Source organism: Triturus cristatus, chromosome 4_2 (assembly GCF_964204655.1).
Source record: "Triturus cristatus chromosome 4_2, aTriCri1.1, whole genome shotgun sequence".
NCBI lineage: Eukaryota > Metazoa > Chordata > Amphibia > Caudata > Salamandridae > Triturus > Triturus cristatus.
This window is the reverse complement of record NC_140586.1, coordinates 925,755,249-925,772,556: the sequence shown is the minus strand read 5'-3', so window position 1 is coordinate 925,772,556 and position 17,308 is coordinate 925,755,249. Positions and strand designations below refer to the sequence as shown.

The window sequence follows — 17,308 nt, the reverse complement described above, 5'->3', positions numbered from 1 at the left end:
AGGTTGATGGAGGCAAGATGTTTACTACTGAATGATGTTGGTGTTTTCCCTTCCCATCTCTATGGTGCTTGCTAAGCCCCGTGCATGTTTCTGGTGCTGTCATTGTGCTTAATGCTGTATCATGTTAATATGTCCTATGCTTGACATTTTTTCCTTTTTTGTCTGTCTTTTTTTCTTTTGTTAAATATTACAAACAGTTACATCCACGGCTACTGTTTTGTTTCTTCTGGTCTCTGATGAGCATCCTTAGGTGTGGTATTGAATTGTTAAATAACTGTGTGTTATTGATCTTCTTGCGCAGTGCTTCTTCTCATTTAGTGGCATACAGTGGCAAGAAAATGTTGCCACGGGTCCTAATGCATGCAAGGAAATTGTCCCCATTGGTCCCTGGTTTGGTATTTAAAAAGCTATAATTGGGTTGTAGTGGACTCCTCAGACCCCTGTGCCCTGGTGCTGCTTCACCAGTTGCACTACTGATGGCTACATCTCTGAATGCGCAGCATCTTTATGATCAGTGATGTTGGCCAACCACTGGGGTAAGCATCTGGCCTGGCTGCTGTTTTTTCATTCCCTTTTCCCCTAAATGTACAGTTTTGGCATGGGTTTATTTTCTGTCCCTGTTTCTCCTCATGGTTGCTAGTGGCCTCTCCTTGTTACTGCCATCTTTGATGTGGCACTTCAGTTTTCTTTTGCCTTAGAGCAGCTGCTCACAAAACATCAAGTCTGGGAGTATTGCTCTTGTCAGGATCGGGCATGATGAGAAATATAACCAAAGTCTACACTCATTCTATTGAACAGACCACAAAAGATAGAAATGGCTCAGCACACAACTCAAATTCAGATGTAATAGACAGAAATATATGTCAAAATCAATAAACAACCAAAATTGTAAAGTATCCCCAAGGATTCACGGTAGACTTCAGTATCTGAATGTTGGCATTTTCTTTATTTTGTTGTTCAAATTATTCTCAGTTAAAACACAGCATACAATTCATAGCCTTTTTTTTTTTGAATGTTGGCATTTTCTTTATTTTGTTGTTCAAATTATTCTCAGTTAAAAACACAGCATACAATTCATAGCCGACGCGGCGCGTTTCGTCCCAACGGGACTTCTTCAAGGCTATAAAGATACATATACAAAACATACATTACTATATGCAATTAAAAAGTACATAAAAAAAGAAGAAACACAATTATCGCTTAAACGTTTAGAGTACTTTCTTAATACATTTATGTGTACAGTCAAATCAAAGAATCTGAACAGACTTGGGGATATATTTAGAAAACAGAAGGAGGATCTAATAGAGTTAACCAGATTTTTTTAATTTGTATCATGACAAGTTGAATTAATGTTCAATTCTTTTCTCTAAATTTTATATATATGTATTTCATTTTTGATCAAATTATTCTGTAAATATTATCAACAGTATATATATCTGTAATAGATATACAGGCAAAACGTTTCACCATTGACATTGCTCAATAATATCCAACTTACAGCAGAGTCAATAACTTTATTGCCTGTGATTGCACATACCTCACAGAGAGTGCTTATACGGTCCAACACGAATCAATATTTTCCTTTTCCTTTCTGTGATTAGTTTTTTCAAAGGTCTACAAACTTTGATAAAAAGCAGAGATTTATTTGTCTCAATTTATTGTACTAAAAAAGGTCAAACCTTACACAGTATGTACAAAGTAGTTGTACCCTTACTAGAACCACAAGCTACAGCTCAAAATCGCTTTTGCTGTATTGTTTGGGGCATTTAGACCAATTAGTTTGGAAGTTTAAAAAATGTGCGATGTTATTCGTTGGGACTCTAAGGTCAGAACCTTTACATAAACCAATTAAGTACATGAAATAAAACCTCCTAATAGTAAGAACCTCTATATTTGTATAACGTTTACTCACACAGTTAAGGTGCTAAAACATACCTTCATACTGACAGACACCTCTGTATTTGTATAATATGGAGGTGGAAGGTTCAATGTACGATGGCCTTGGTCCTACAAAAAAGCAGGGACATTTGAAATTTTAATTTTGATAATGTTAAAGTTTTAATTATTTAAACTTGTTTATGTTGTTTTGATTATACTTCTCTATACAGAAATAGAGGCCAGGTAGTTCTAAAGGATACAACATGTAAGGTCTGCGAGGCAAAAGGCCATTTCCAAATAAAATATGGCAAGAAAAACATTTGTTAAACTAATGGTAAAATGGTAAACCATAAAAAGAGATATATATCCCTATTAGTACCGAGCAAGCTAATCTCATCACATGAGTCGTGTAAATATGCTGTCCTATTATGCATGCAAACGTATACATTACACGGGCACAGTGCTAATATCAAAAAAACGCTGAGAGTGATGGTACGCTCTTCCAAAAGCTCAACATACACGGAGCTTTTTTATTCGATGAAAGTCAAAATGTATAGACTTAAGTAAACATTCTCTTATTGGAGGTAACCCTCCATACCTAATCTGTAAAGCCTTAGTGGACAACAATGATCCTAGTAAGATTTCAAATTGTGCATCGAGCTAGTGAATGAGAAGGTGAGCGGAACCGCACTCCTGTGAAAAACATCAGCGCCATATTAGCCAATTAAATAGGCACCATATAGTAACTCTCTGATACAAAAAACACATCACTATCCTAGTTTAGGTATTGAAGAAAACCCTATAAGGGTATGGAAATTAAAAAGTAAAAGAAAAAGTCTAACGTAACAGTTATAAAAAAACTTACGTGATATACGGTCTAAATGTCACAGGGTCCGCACTCAGCGTGTTCGAAAAAGTAGAGAGAAACCAAACAACGCTGTGGCCCTATATATATGATGAATTAAACTCACCACACCTGTGTCGTGTGAAGCAAGGCTGGAAGCACAAAAGAAAACCGTACAAAGTTATGGAGCGTTTGCGTAAATTAGTCCGCCATCTTAAAATGGTTCGGCGATCCTAAGGAATGATATCTTGTGATCTAAAGAGATATCTCAAACACACAAAATTATGTGTTTGAGACAGCCAAAGAAATATATTATAAACTAGTTTTACGTAAGAAAAATTGCCGCAAAGTAAGGCTACAACAGTTACAGGTTAGTCCGCCATCTTGGAGTGGTGTAATGAACTTAACGAGAAAAATGATAACGGAGGAGATCTTAAGTGTAAGAAATTTGTATACAACAGCAAGAGAAGGATAATTGTAAAAACTAAATATGAAACTTAAGAGGTTGTCAGTTTAAACGTTTATTTCACACAAAAAGGGTTTGGAAGCTCAGGTAAGATTCGTATAGTGTTGTTAAAAATCTACGCAAACTAGTCCGCCATCTTGAAATGTTTAGGCGATCCATACAAGAAAAAGATTTGTGATCTTAGGAAATGTCTGAAATGCCTAAAATTATGTTTAGGACAGCGAAAAGCTGAGAAAATAAAGTAACTTTCAGAGAGTTGTAAGAACCCAATAATGGATATGAGCAGTAACCAAATTAGCATAAACTGAACACGAAGAAGAAAAGGCGCCCGCCATTTTACATTAGTTGTTTGTAAATAAAATGAGAAAATAGCAAAGTCGAGCCCAGAGTGACATATATACCTTTTGAGCGGAAATTACCGGTGTACCATGATCATTGTCTGCATAAAGTATACATGTGTGACATTACCACCAACTTAAAGTGGTCTTTTGAGCAAGAATAATGTTTTAGACATTATTCATTAAATCGAATCACAAACGATAGTACAGATGGTAAGTTCGTGTTATGAGCAGAAAGTCCTCAGAGATGAAGTGAAATGTTGTTATCTCACCTGAAGCGAAATAGCGCCTATGGTGAACCGTAGAAAAAATCTGTTTACGCAAACCATAGAGAAAATCTGTTCACGCAAACCATAGTCAAAGGTAGATGTCCATACTGCCTAAATGAACATCTCACCTGTGTTGTCACAAATCATAGGGATTAATCATAACCACTAGAGATCTTAGACTGAAAAATTCAGAAAAGAAAACAGAGAAGAACCAGGGTTATACTACCAAAAGGATATAACTATGAGATGTAATGTTCCTGTTTAATGTTAAATGGTTTTTGGGACATATCTGAAGACAACAAAGGCTGCTACAGAAAATGGTGAAATTCATTATTGGTGTTAAGACCAAGTATTACAGTCCGTAAACGGCAAATCCAATGTGCTTCAGTTTGTCTTAAATGAGCAGTCCTGTCCCCCCCCTTTCATTTTTGGTGACATGGTCTATAGCGTGGAAAGTAATCTTGGTATTTTCTGGATGTGTTTCATGTATATGAACAGAGACAGGATATTTCTCATCTCGATTTTTTTATAGCCCTGACATGTTCCTGTATTCGTGTCTTTAAACTGCGAATGCTGCTTCCAACATAAGCTTTTCCACACGCACATTTCAGAAGATAAACCGTGTGTGTGGTATTGCAGTTGATAAAGGACTTAATTTCAAATTTCTTCGAGTTATTATATTGAAAGCTGAAGGTCTTGTTGGTCCCCAAATTACAGATATTACAATTACCCCAAATGAAAAAACCACAAGGTTTTTCAGGTAGCCAAGTTTGTTGACAAATTTTCAAAGGTTTTACATAGCTGGGACAAATTATATTCGTAATGGTTTTTCCTCTTTTGTAGATTACTTTTGGTTTAGGAGACACAATATTGACAGATGAAATGTTGGATGTAAGCAAGTGCCAATTTTTTCTCAGTATGTTAAAGATTTGTCCACTGAATGAATTATATTCAGTTATGAATGACAGATCCACATGTTCAGAATAAGCCTTCTTGCTTTTGGTCTTGGAAAGAATAGATTTTCTGTCTTTTTTGACAATCTTATCCTCAGCCCTTTGTAGACAATCCTTATCATAACCTCTTTGTGTGAAATTTTTCTTAATCTTTTGTACTTGTGTTAGAAATGTGTAATCCTCGCTGCAATTGCGGCGAGCTCTAACCATTTCCCCAAATGGGATTGCTGAAATGGTTGCTTTCGGATGACAGCTCCTAGCGTGAAGAACGCTATTGCAGGCAGTCGACTTTCTGAAGGTGTCACTATGTATTGTGTTGTCTTTAATATACAATCTTAAGTTCAGAAAGTCTATCTCCCTTTTGGAGCTCTTGATTGTTAACTTAACATTGAAATCATTATTATTCAGATAATGATGGTATTCTGAAAGCTCTTCCTCACTTCCTTTCCATATGAGGAAGATATTGTCAATGTATCTACAGAAGAAAAGGATGTTATTTATCCATTTACCTGCACTTGAGCCCCAGGCATGCTCCACCTCATACAATCCCATAAAGAGATTGGCATAAGATGGAGCAAACCTGGAGCCCATGGCGGTCCCCTGTTTTTGGAGAAACCAATCCCCACCATGCATGAATGCGTTATGTGTCAGGATCAGTTCAGACATCTGTAGTAACATATGCGTATGGTGCAGATGTTTTGCATTCCGTTTGTGCAAATAAAATTTCAATGCTCTTAGACCACATGACATCTGTATACACGTGTAGAGACCTTCCACATCCATAGTTACGAACGTGAAGGTATCCTGTTCCCATTTAAAATCTTCCAATTTACAGATTAGATCTTTGCTATCTCTTAAGTAAGATGGTAGATTTAATACTATTGGCTGTAGAAAATGATCTACATATTCGGCAATTCTCTCAGTGGGTCCTCCGTTGCCAGATATTATGGGCCGGCCAGGTGGAAAAGAACCACCTTTGTGTATCTTCGGTAGGATGTAGATACAAGGGTACCTGGAATTATTTGCTGTAAGATATCTATATTCCAAATCAGTAATGAGGCATGACTCCTGCCAATCTGTTAAGTGTGCATTGATGGTCTTTTCAATGGCTATGGTAGGATTGCCCTTAAGTTGTTCATAACAGTTGTCCTGTCCTAGTTGGCGATCAATTTCAGCTAAATAGTCAATTCTGTCCATTAGGACAATATTGCCGCCCTTATCTGCCTCACGGACTACCACATTACTGTTGTCTCTGATTGAATATAAAAATTCCTTATCCTTGTTAGTTAGATTAGGGGGGCACACATATTTTTTATTCCTGACGTGACTGTCCTCAAGTTTGTGTAGTTCTTCAGTTACTTTTCTTGAGAATTCATCTATACTAAGATCTGTTGCAATTGTCGGAATAAATTTTGATTTTTGGCATAAGCCACTGTCTATAGACGTGTCTTCACGTATGTTAAGATCTAATGCAAAATCCATTAAATTAGTTGAGTCATTAACATCGTCTAACGTAGTAAGGAGATGCAATACATTCACATCAGAAATGCTAAAATTTGAGTCAAGAACACTGTTAGGAACAGAATGATGAGCAAAAGGATGTTCTGCAAAATATTTCTTTAATTTAAGTTTGCGAACAAATCTAAATAAGTCTAGATGAACATTTTCGAAAAAAGGTCTCTCAGTTATACAAAAGTTAAGACCCATGCTTAACACAGATTTCTCATGATCATTTAGAACTCTAGATGATAAGTTCACAATGCTCAAGGTGTTCAATACATCGTCATTGTTGCTGCCCATTTCATGGTTCACAATCTTAATTATTTATTGCCCTGTTGTGTTTCCACTCGTGCCTTGGTTCCTGCCCTTGTGTTTCTTGCCACCCCTCCTTGTTCTTCGATAGGATTTTTCTCTTTGTTTCCCAAACGGTACCTCTGTACCTCTCGTAAAAAAACAGAAGGCGCATTAGGAATACTAGATGTACTAGTACCTTCGCCGGGATCACTTTCAATTGAGGAGATGGAGGTGTTACTATAGGAGGTGTTCGTGTCTTTCACATTGCTCTGTATATCTGTAGTATGTTTGGGTATCATATCATCATATTTACGTGCAAATGTGAATATACGACCTTTATCGTAATCTCCCTGATCCCGTAATATCTTTTGTTGTTTTTTCTCTTTAAGATATATTTGATATTTGGCAAGTTCTTTTTTTTAAATTTCTTGATTCTTTGCGGTGACATCTCCCATATTCATATCAATAATTTCTTTTTCTAGTCTGGATATATCTTCCCTGATTTTTTTCAACTTTACGTTCGGAATTCCTAATAAGGATATCCATCATTTTATAAGATGAGTCATAAAGACCCTCCTCCCATTCTGCCAATAAATCAGGGTCCAGATCTTCATAATTGGGGAATATGAGGATACTGAGCCCACGTGGAATTCTTTTATTTTCAAGATATTTCTTTAGGGTAGCTCCGTCCCACCATTTAGCAAGCTCTTGTTTTTTTAGTCTCTCAAGTCGAATATATTTACTCTTTAAACCCTCATTTTTAGTTGCAAATGATATGGGTTTATTAGTGGTCTCACTTGTTACAGTGTTAAAAAGGTCTCCTATCAGTTCCTCCCTAATGTCTTCAAAATTCATTGTGTTGGAATAGTTGCTTGTCAATTAGACTGTGCTAGGTGGCCCAAATTTATGTGATACTGAACAGCAAGGAGAAGATCAGGGCACTAGAGAGCCTGCACCAATCAAATGAGTACAAAAAGTGTAAATAAACCAAAATATGGTACAAAAGACAGAAATGGCTCAGCACACAACTCAAATTCAGATGTAATAGACAGAAATATATGTTCAAATTATTCTCAGTTAAAAACACAGCATACAATTCATAGGCTATGAATTGTATGCTGTGTTTTTAACTGAAAATAATTTGAACAACAAAATAAAGAAAATGCCAACATTCAGATACTGAAGTCTACCGTGAATCCTTGGGGATACTTTACAATTTTGGTTGTTTATTGATTTTGACATATATTTCTGTCTATTACATCTGAATTTGAGTTGTGTGCTGAGCCATTTCTATCTTTTGTATTTTGTTTGGGTGACACCAAATATTAGGGACGCAGGAAGGTCACGTCCCTGGCTCCTTGCACCATATTTTGGTTTATTTACACTTTTTGTACTCATTTGATTGGTGCAGGCTCTCTATTGCCCTGATCTTCTCCTTGCTGTTCAGTATCACTATTGAACAGACCACTTTAATAGGACAGATCCATGAGCAATTATCATCAACAATATACAAGTTCAGCTCCACTAATACAATCACAACGAGCATTGGCATAGCCAATAGGTCTCGCCTTTGTGACCTTATAAGTATTTAGTTATGCAGCAGGTCCCAAAGTCGAGACCTATTGGCTATGCCAATGCTTGTTTTTGTTAGGCACGGAGAGATTAAGTGATTTGCCCAGAATCACAGGATGTTCAGCGTCATTGCCGAGACTCAAACCCAGTTCCCCAGATTCGAGGTCCACCGATCTAGCCGTTAGGCCAGCTCCTCTCCCCATAAAAAATATACTGTAGAAAGATAGGATCTGTTTAAACAATCATCTTGGAGATGAGTTTCATTAGTGCACTGTTCTGGGCTCCTTCCACTCAGGATGATCTTGGGCAATCAGTTTCTCCTTAAAGACGCTTTTCCCTTAAAGATCAAATACCTTTATGGGATTTTTCAAGGAGCACATTAACCAAATCTATAATTCGAATATTTCAACCTTTATTCTTTGGTCTGTAGTATTTACCCAGTTAATTAAGTAGTAACTTTGCATTTGTGCAATGTTAATTAGTCTCTAAGCTCTAAAACTATGAATGTCCATACCGAGATTCTGGAGATCGGTAGTTTGCCCCTTTTTCCATTCATTGATGCGTCCTGCACAGGTTTGAACATTCACCACTTGAACTTGAATAGAACAGCTACCGCTTCTGCAACCGAAGCCTTTCTTCTGGAAACTCTGAATAGCAAGCATTCGGGCGTGGGGGCGGCTTCCTGATATAGGAAAGGCAATCCAAGATGGCTGACAAGAGTTTGCAGTTTTTGTATGATCTCGATGTTGGTGTCTGTTTTTTACAGGCGCTGGGGCTTGTTCCTTAATATATGGGCACTCGTGTTTAGTCTTGGGGAAAAAGCAATTGGGTCAAGAAAACTCAGGAACCATATGTTTTAGTTAAATAAACAAGAAATACTATTTATACTGATGCTTAGGTTTATCAACTAGGTTGCATACAATGGATATTAAACATAGTTTCAGTTGTACTAAGGGGTAAATGCGCATCGCTCTCTCTGACATTTCCTGAAACATGGACTAGTAATGTGTGCTAAACCACAGATGTGGTGGGACTTGGTTTGCGAGTGTGATTGGGCAAGATAGGCTTTCCACCATGAGGCTGGGGACACCCCAAAATTACTTCTGCTCACTTCCCCACAAGTGAGTAAAAGGTTCTCAAATGTAAACGTTCTCCCTCTTTCAGCACATCCTGTTTGCTTTACTGCAGTATATTTCACAGTGCACCATTTCCTGGACCAGCTTCCGTTCCAATGTGAATTGAGTCAGGATAGCTGTAGTATTCCCTGGGAACAAAATGCCCCTCTCCCCTAGGTCTCACTCATCACTTAAGTATGAATGAGCTGGCCTCACCCTGATCCCTTTCACGTTTATTACTTTTCTGAACCCTCCCAAATGGCTCTTTCTGAGATAAGCTGAACAGCATACTGTACACCTAGAAATCCTGCCAAATGGCTGAAGCCATTTTCTTTGCTATCTGAGCAGTTTTGCACATCCTCAGAGGGTAATCCACATGCAGAGATCCTCAGGGCGCAAACTTTCGATGGTGAGGGAGCTACAGGCAGATTAATGCTAGTAATTTTACAGGATCTTCATGCAGGAAATGTATAACTTTCTAAAAGTTATTTTTTCCTTTATATTTATCAGAAATCCAATTTCATCATAGGTGAAATCCACCACGGGTTAGTATCTTTAATAAGTATAAAAAATAGTGGTTGAACTGACTGTAGCTTTTTCCAAGCCAAACTTTCAAATATAGCCCTTTATTGAACATTAGCTTCTCTGATAGACAAAGCCACAGTGAAAATAGCTATTGGGGAATATTCATTGTAAGAACATGCCAATCTTACATTCTTATATTGGCACTTTTAAATACCAGGCACTCTGCCTTGTAGGCCTCAAGGCCTTTCTGGATCACTTAATATAAGAAGCTGGGTTATTAGTTGAGGTGGGTACCCACCTCAAGTACTAATCACCGTCCTTGTCAGGGTTAACCACTAAAGGCATTATATAAACCTGAGCTCAACTCCCTGGTAGCTACAGCACAGAGCCAAGGGGCTTAATTTGGAGGTAATGTGTAAAGTAGTTATACAATACTAAAACAGTAGTAAAGTCAGAAAAGAAAACAATAATAAAGCAAAATGATTTAGAAAAATAGAGTAAAATGTAATCGACAGAATGTCAAAAATCTAATAAGAGGAACCAGAGAGATGATTTTTCAGTAGTAAAGTCAGAAAAGAAAACAATAATAAAGCAAAATGATTTAGAAAAATGGAGTAAAATGTAATAGACAGAATAACAAAAATCTAATAAGAGGAACCAGAGAGATGATTTTAAAGTAGAAATAGCACCATGAACCGCCATGTGGTGGTAATAGTCTATGTCCGCGGTAGACTGGTATCTAGGTGCATGTTGATGCGGACCACCACGGAGAATGGATCGGATAAGCCAACTAGGTTCATCCTGGCCAAACATTTACCTTCTGACAGTAGTCCTTTAAGTCCCAATCCAAGAGTGGAGTCCACTCCTAAAGCTCCCTAGAGCCTCAGGGAAGGTGCTTGGACACTCACTGGGTGTCAGGCAGAAGCCAGCAGCAGGGTCCATCCATGTTCATTTGCCACTGGTCAGGTGGTATATTGCATGAAAATGCCTCTTCTAGATTGTTGTTTCCCTGTAGCTTTAACTGGAGGTCAGCCTTATGCCCCTTGAAATTCACTTCTTGGTCCTGGGTATAAGAGAGAGCACAGGTCCAGTCTGCTTGGCTTTTCTCAGGACTCTGACATCAGGTGCAGTCCTTCTCTGATCTTCCACACGCCCAGCAGCATTCTGCAGTCAGTGCCTGGAGATGGCAAAATAATGCCTAATGCTAATTAGTGGTGTGGAATGACCCCTGAGGACACCCTAACCAGTAGGGTAAAGGTTCCCAGAGCTAACCCTATTCATTTGGGCAATTTTGAAGATGGCAAAAGTCTTTGATCACACTAAATTTGGGCTCTAAAGGCTGTGTGTGTATGTGGGGGGCTGTACTATAGTAATTCTAGTATTGTCCCACATCTAACACTAAAATCCAGTTTAAAGCATCCACGTTACCCCCAATAGACCCAGAGACAGACGTTTGGTAGAACAAAATGTATGGTTTTCAGAAAACAGACAGTGGATACACAAGAATTGTTATGCCATCCTTTTTCCCTCTTTTAAAGTTTACCCCAAGTGCTATATATGAATACCCAGCCTACTTGTCAAACAGGGCAACAAAGGAAGGGCCCAGCCCAAGTGTATGCTAACATTTGCCGGTGACAGAGGCGTCTTCTTTGAAGTGTGCCTCAAGTGTCATAGGAAAAAAAGCCCAGCAGACCTGTCAAGCAAGATTTGACATTCAGCAAGATTTCACGCTTTGTGTCAAAAAAGATGCACCCTGCATAAACATCAGGATCAGACGGCCCAACTCATCCCATTCAAGTCAGACCATTATTTGCTTGTGGGAGACTTTCTCACCCATTCACACCTATTCAGATGCTATTTACTGGCCGGTAGAAGTGGGGGAGCAAAATTCAGACTTGTCCGCAAGAACTTCTGGCAGAAAAAATGTAACTTCTAAATAATATTTTTTCTTAATACTTAGTAAAAATCCAACTTCACTTTTTAATTGGATTTTTTTTATAACTATTAAAAATAGTTGTTTAATTATTTTTCTAGCTAGTCCCATGTGCGAGGTACAGTATTAGCATTTAATAGAGTTCTACCCCCAGCACAGATATAGAGAGCAGCAAAAGGCGATACATCTGGGGTGACCATGCAGAAACGGCAGGTTTCCTACACTTTCTTAGTATTTAAAAGTACGTTTCTCCCCTGCCTGCAAAAATGGGTTCTTTTGACAGATCTGCCTTCAGGTTTCAAAGCTGCACACATTAGAGTACATGTAGGCCGGAAGCCATGTTTTCTTGCCAGCCTCGTGGGTGGCACACTCTGTGCTGCAGACCACATGTGACATTTAACTTCCATCACATGAATGCATTTCATGAACCATATACTGTGGCTTTATTGGAAAGTTAAATATGACAATTGGGGATTTGCCACTTTAAACATTTTTGGGGATCAACTCACAGAAGCTGTAGATTCGACGGCAGTGCCCCAGTGTGCAGAAAAACAGTCTGCGAAACAAATGTGGGCATTTTCACACCAGTAAGATGACCACGACTATGAAATATAGATTCATTGTGAAACCGCCAAACATGCAGAAACACTGATCTCAAAAATGTGTCTATATTCGAGCATACAAAGGACTGGCACTCCCCAATAGCCTTCTGCTATGGGGTTCAAGTGAAATATGAACCTGCAGCCCCCCTCCCAGTGCACTGGGTCATGTGGTCCATCTTTGCAAAGTCGCAGTTCTTCCAGCCAAGCGCCCTATTCATTTCTTCCAATATTTCACTTTCTTAGCTTGATCATGATTCATTGTTTACAGTCTGTCTTTCATTTTCTAAGCCCCAGACATAGGTGCTTCTCTCCTCATTGCTGTCTGCTGAACACTTAGGAAGACACTGGCATTTCAAGCTTATGCTCCAACTCTATGGGGGACAGGCAGGCTACGGCCAGCAGGTTTGTGTGGCTGCCGCCGCATGGAGCAGGACTCACTGCCTTCTGCTTTCTTTCCACACCAGGAGAAGAGAATCTATGACTTGAAGAAGAAGAACCAGGAGCTGGAGAAGTTTAAGTTTGTCCTGGATTATAAGATCAAGGAGCTCAAGAAGCAGATCGAACCTCGAGAGAACGAGATCAGAGTAATGAAGGAGCAGATCCAGGAGGTGAGAGCCGTGTATACCCTGCGCCTTGCTGCAATCTCATCTCTGTGCAGTGTACCTGATACGTCCTCCACCCACACGCGTGGCATCTCTATATGCCAGTACCTACCTCCCTTCTGAGAATGTAACGTGCCCATAACTGTGCCCCCTTCTATAGAATCCAGGGGCTTCCCAGTGTGCTGGAGAATGATTGGCTTACTCACAGCCCTGTGCACTGCTAGAGAGTACATGATCTGCCCATAGCCCAGTGACAGCCGACACAGGAACATTCAAGGTGCTCCATAGCCCTACACCCTCTGCTGTGGAAAGCATGACGCACCACTGGTGTGCCCCGTCAAGAGAGAGCATGATCCCCATAGCCGAATCCCCAAATCTTTTGCCACCCACAGTAGAGCATGTACGACCTGCCTAGGGATCCTGTGCCACCCACACTAGAGCATGTATGACCTGCCCAGGGATCCTGTACCACCAACACTAGAGCATGCATTACCTGCCAAGGGATCCTGTGCCACCCACACTAGAGCATGCATGGCCTGCCCAGGGATCCTGTGCCACCCACACGAGAGCATGTATGTCCTGCCCAGGTATCCTGTGCCACCGACACTAGAGCATGTATGACTTGCTCAGGAATCCTGTGCCACCCACACTAGAGCATGTATGACCTGCCTAGGGATCCTGTGCCACCCACACTAGAGCATGTATGACCTGCCTAGGGATCCTGTGCCACCCACACTAGAAAATGTATGACCTGCCAAGGGATCCTGTGCCACCCACACTAGAGCATGTATGACCTGCCTAGGGATCCTGTTCCACCCACTCTAGAGCATGTATGACCAGCGCAGGAATCCTGGGCCACCCACGCTAGAGCATTCATTGCCTGCCCAGGTATCCCGTGACACCCACACTAGAGAATGCATGGCCTGCCCAGGGATCCTGTGCCACCCACACTAGAGAATGTATGACCTGCTCAGGGATCCTGTACCACCCACACTGGAGCATGTATGACCTGCCCAGGGATCCTGTGCCACCCACACAAGAGCATGTATGACCTGCCCAGGTATCCTGTGCCACCGACACTAGAGCATGTATGACTTGCTTAGGGATCCTGTCCCACCCACACTCGAGCATGTATGACCTGCCTAGGGATCCTGTGCCACCCACACTAGAGCATGCATGACCTGCAAAGGGATCCTGTGCCACCCACACTAGAGCATGTATGACCTGCCCAGGGATCCTGTGCCACCCACACTAGAGCATGCATGACCTGCCCAGGGATCCTGTGCCACCCACACTAGAGAATTTATGACCTGCTCAGGGATCCTGTGCAACCCACACTAGGGCATGCATTACCTGCCCAGGGATCTTGTGCCACCCACACTAGAGCATGTATGACCTGCTCAGGGATCATGTGCCACCCACACTGAAGCATGTATGACCTGCCCAGGGAACCCTTGCCACCCACACTAGAGCATGCATGACCTGCTGAGGGATCCTGTGCCACCCACACTGGAGCATGTATGACTTGCCCAGGGATCCTGTGCCACCCACAAGAGAGTATGTATAACCTGCCCAGGGATCTTGTGCCACCCACACTAGAGCATGTATGACCTACCCATGGGTCATGTTCCACCCACACTAGAGCATGTATGACCTGCCCAGGGATTCTGTGCCACCCACACTAGCGCATGTATTACCTGCTCAGCAATCCTGTGCCACCCACACTAGAGCATTCATTACCTGTCCAGGGATCCTGTGCCACCCACACTAGAGCATGCATTACCTGCCCAGGTATCCTGTGCCACCCACACTAGAGCATGTATGACCTGCTCAGAGATCTTGTGCCACCAACACTACAGCATGCATTACCTGTCCACGGATCCTGTGCCACCCACACTAAAGCATGCATTGCCTGCCCAGGGATCTTGTGCCACTCACACTATAGAATGTATGACCTGCTCAGGGATCATGTGCCACCCACACTAGAGCACGCATTACCTGCCCAGGGATCCTGTGCCACCCTCACTAGAGCATGTATGATCTGCTAAGGGATCGTGTGCCACCCACACTAGAGCATGCACTACCTGACCAGGGATCCTCTGCCACCCACTCTAGAGCATGTATGACCTGCCCAGGGATCCTGTACCACCAACACTAGAGCATGCATTACCTGCCAAGGGATCCTGTGCCACCCACACTAGAGCATGCATGGCCTGCCCAGGGATCCTGTGCCACCCACACGAGAGCATGTATGTCCTGCCCAGGTATCCTGTGCCACCGACACTAGAGCATGTATGACTTGCTCAGGAATCCTGTGCCACCCACACTAGAGCATGTATGACCTGCCTAGGGATCCTGTGCCACCCACACTAGAGCATGTATGACCTGCCTAGGGATCCTGTGCCACCCACACTAGAAAATGTATGACCTGCCAAGGGATCCTGTGCCACCCACACTAGAGCATGTATGACCTGCCTAGGGATCCTGTTCCACCCACTCTAGAGCATGTATGACCAGCGCAGGAATCCTGGGCCACCCACGCTAGAGCATTCATTGCCTGCCCAGGTATCCCGTGACACCCACACTAGAGAATGCATGGCCTGCCCAGGGATCCTGTGCCACCCACACTAGAGAATGTATGACCTGCTCAGGGATCCTGTGCCACCCACACTGGAGCATGTATGACCTGCCCAGGGATCCTGTGCCACCCACACAAGAGCATGTATGACCTGCCCAGGTATCCTGTGCCACCGACACTAGAGCATGTATGACCTGCCTAGGGATCCTGTGCCACCCACACTAGAGCATGCATGACCTGCTGAGGAATCCTGTGCCACCCACACTGGAGCATGTATGACCTGCCCAGGGATCCTGTGCCACCCACAAGAGAGTATGTATAACCTGCCCAGGGATTTTGTGCCACCCACACTAGAGCATGTATGACCTACCCATGGGCAATGTTCCACCCACACTAGAGCATGTATGGCCTGCCCAGGGATTCTGTGCCACCCACACAAGCGCATGTATGACCTGCTCAGGAATCCTGTGCCACCCACACTAGAGCATTCATTACCTTCCCAGGGATCCTGTGCCACCCACACTAGAGCATGCATTACCTGCCCAGGTATCCTGTGCCACCCACACTAGAGCATGTATGACCTGCTCAGAGATCTTGTGCAAGCCACACTACAGCATGCATTACCTGCCCAGTGATCTTGTGCCACTCACACTATAGAATGTATGACCTGCTCAGGGATCATGTGCCACCCACACTAGAGCACACATTACCTGCCCAGGGATCCTGTGCCACCCAGACTAGAGCATGGATTACCTGCCCAGTGGTCTTGTGCCACTCACACTATAGAATGTATGACCTGCTCAGGGATCCTGTGCCACCCACACTAGAGTATGTATGATCTGCTAAGGGATCATGTGCCACCCACACTAGAGCATGCACTACCTGACCAGGGATCCTCTGCCATCCACTCTAGAGCATGTATGACCTGCCCAGGGATCCTGAGCCACCCACACTAGAGCATGCATTACGTGCCCAGGGATCCTGTGCCACCCACACTAGAGCATGTATGACCAGCTCAGGGATCTTATGCCATCCACACTAGAGCATGCATTACCTGCCCAGGGATCCTGTGCCACCAACACTAGAGCATGCATTACCTGCCAAGGGATCCTGTGCCACCCACACTAGAGCATGCATGGCCTGCCCAGGGATCCTGTGCCAGCCACACTAGAGAATACATGACCTGCTCAGGGATCCTGTGCCACCCACACTAGCGAATGTATGACCTGCTCAGGGATCCTTTTCCACTCACACTGGAGCATGTATGACCTGCCCAGGGATCCTGTGCCACCCACACAAGAGCATGTATGACCTGCCCAGGTATCCTGTGCCACTGATATTAGAGCATGTATGAATTGCTTAGGGATCCTGTGCCACCCACACTAGAGCATGTATGAATTGCTTAGGGATCCTGTGCCACCCACACTAGAGCATGTACGACCTGCCTAGGGATCCTGTGCCACCCACACTAGAGCATGTATGACCTGCCTAGGGATCCTGTGCCACCCACACTAGAGCATGCATGACCTGCCAAGGGATCTTGTGCCACCCACACCAGAGCATGTATGACCTGCCTAGGGATCCTGTGCCACCCACACTAGAGCATGTATGACCAGCTCAGGGATGCTGGGCCACCCACGCTAGAGCATTCATTGCCTGCCCAGGTATCCTGTGCCACCCACTCTAGAGCAAGCATTACCTGCCCAGGGATCCTGTGCCCCCCGCACCAGAACATGTATGACCTTCTCAGAGATCCTGTGCCACCCACACCAGAGCATGTCTGACCTGCTCAGGGATCCTGTGCCACCCACACTGGAGCATGTACGACCTGTCCAGGGA

General features: G+C 42.8%; 1 protein-coding gene across 1 annotated transcript in view; it reads left to right on the top strand.

Annotated features, from left to right (window-relative positions):
* The window catches only part of CFAP57 (cilia and flagella associated protein 57), a 355,646-nt gene that overhangs the window by 267,149 nt on the left and 71,189 nt on the right, over positions 1 to 17,308 (top strand). Inside the window, exon 18 of the mRNA XM_085602986.1 lies at positions 12,754 to 12,897. Within this exon, the coding sequence (XP_085459112.1) occupies positions 12,754 to 12,897 (144 nt within the window). The remainder of the gene's footprint in view (positions 1 to 12,753; positions 12,898 to 17,308) is intronic.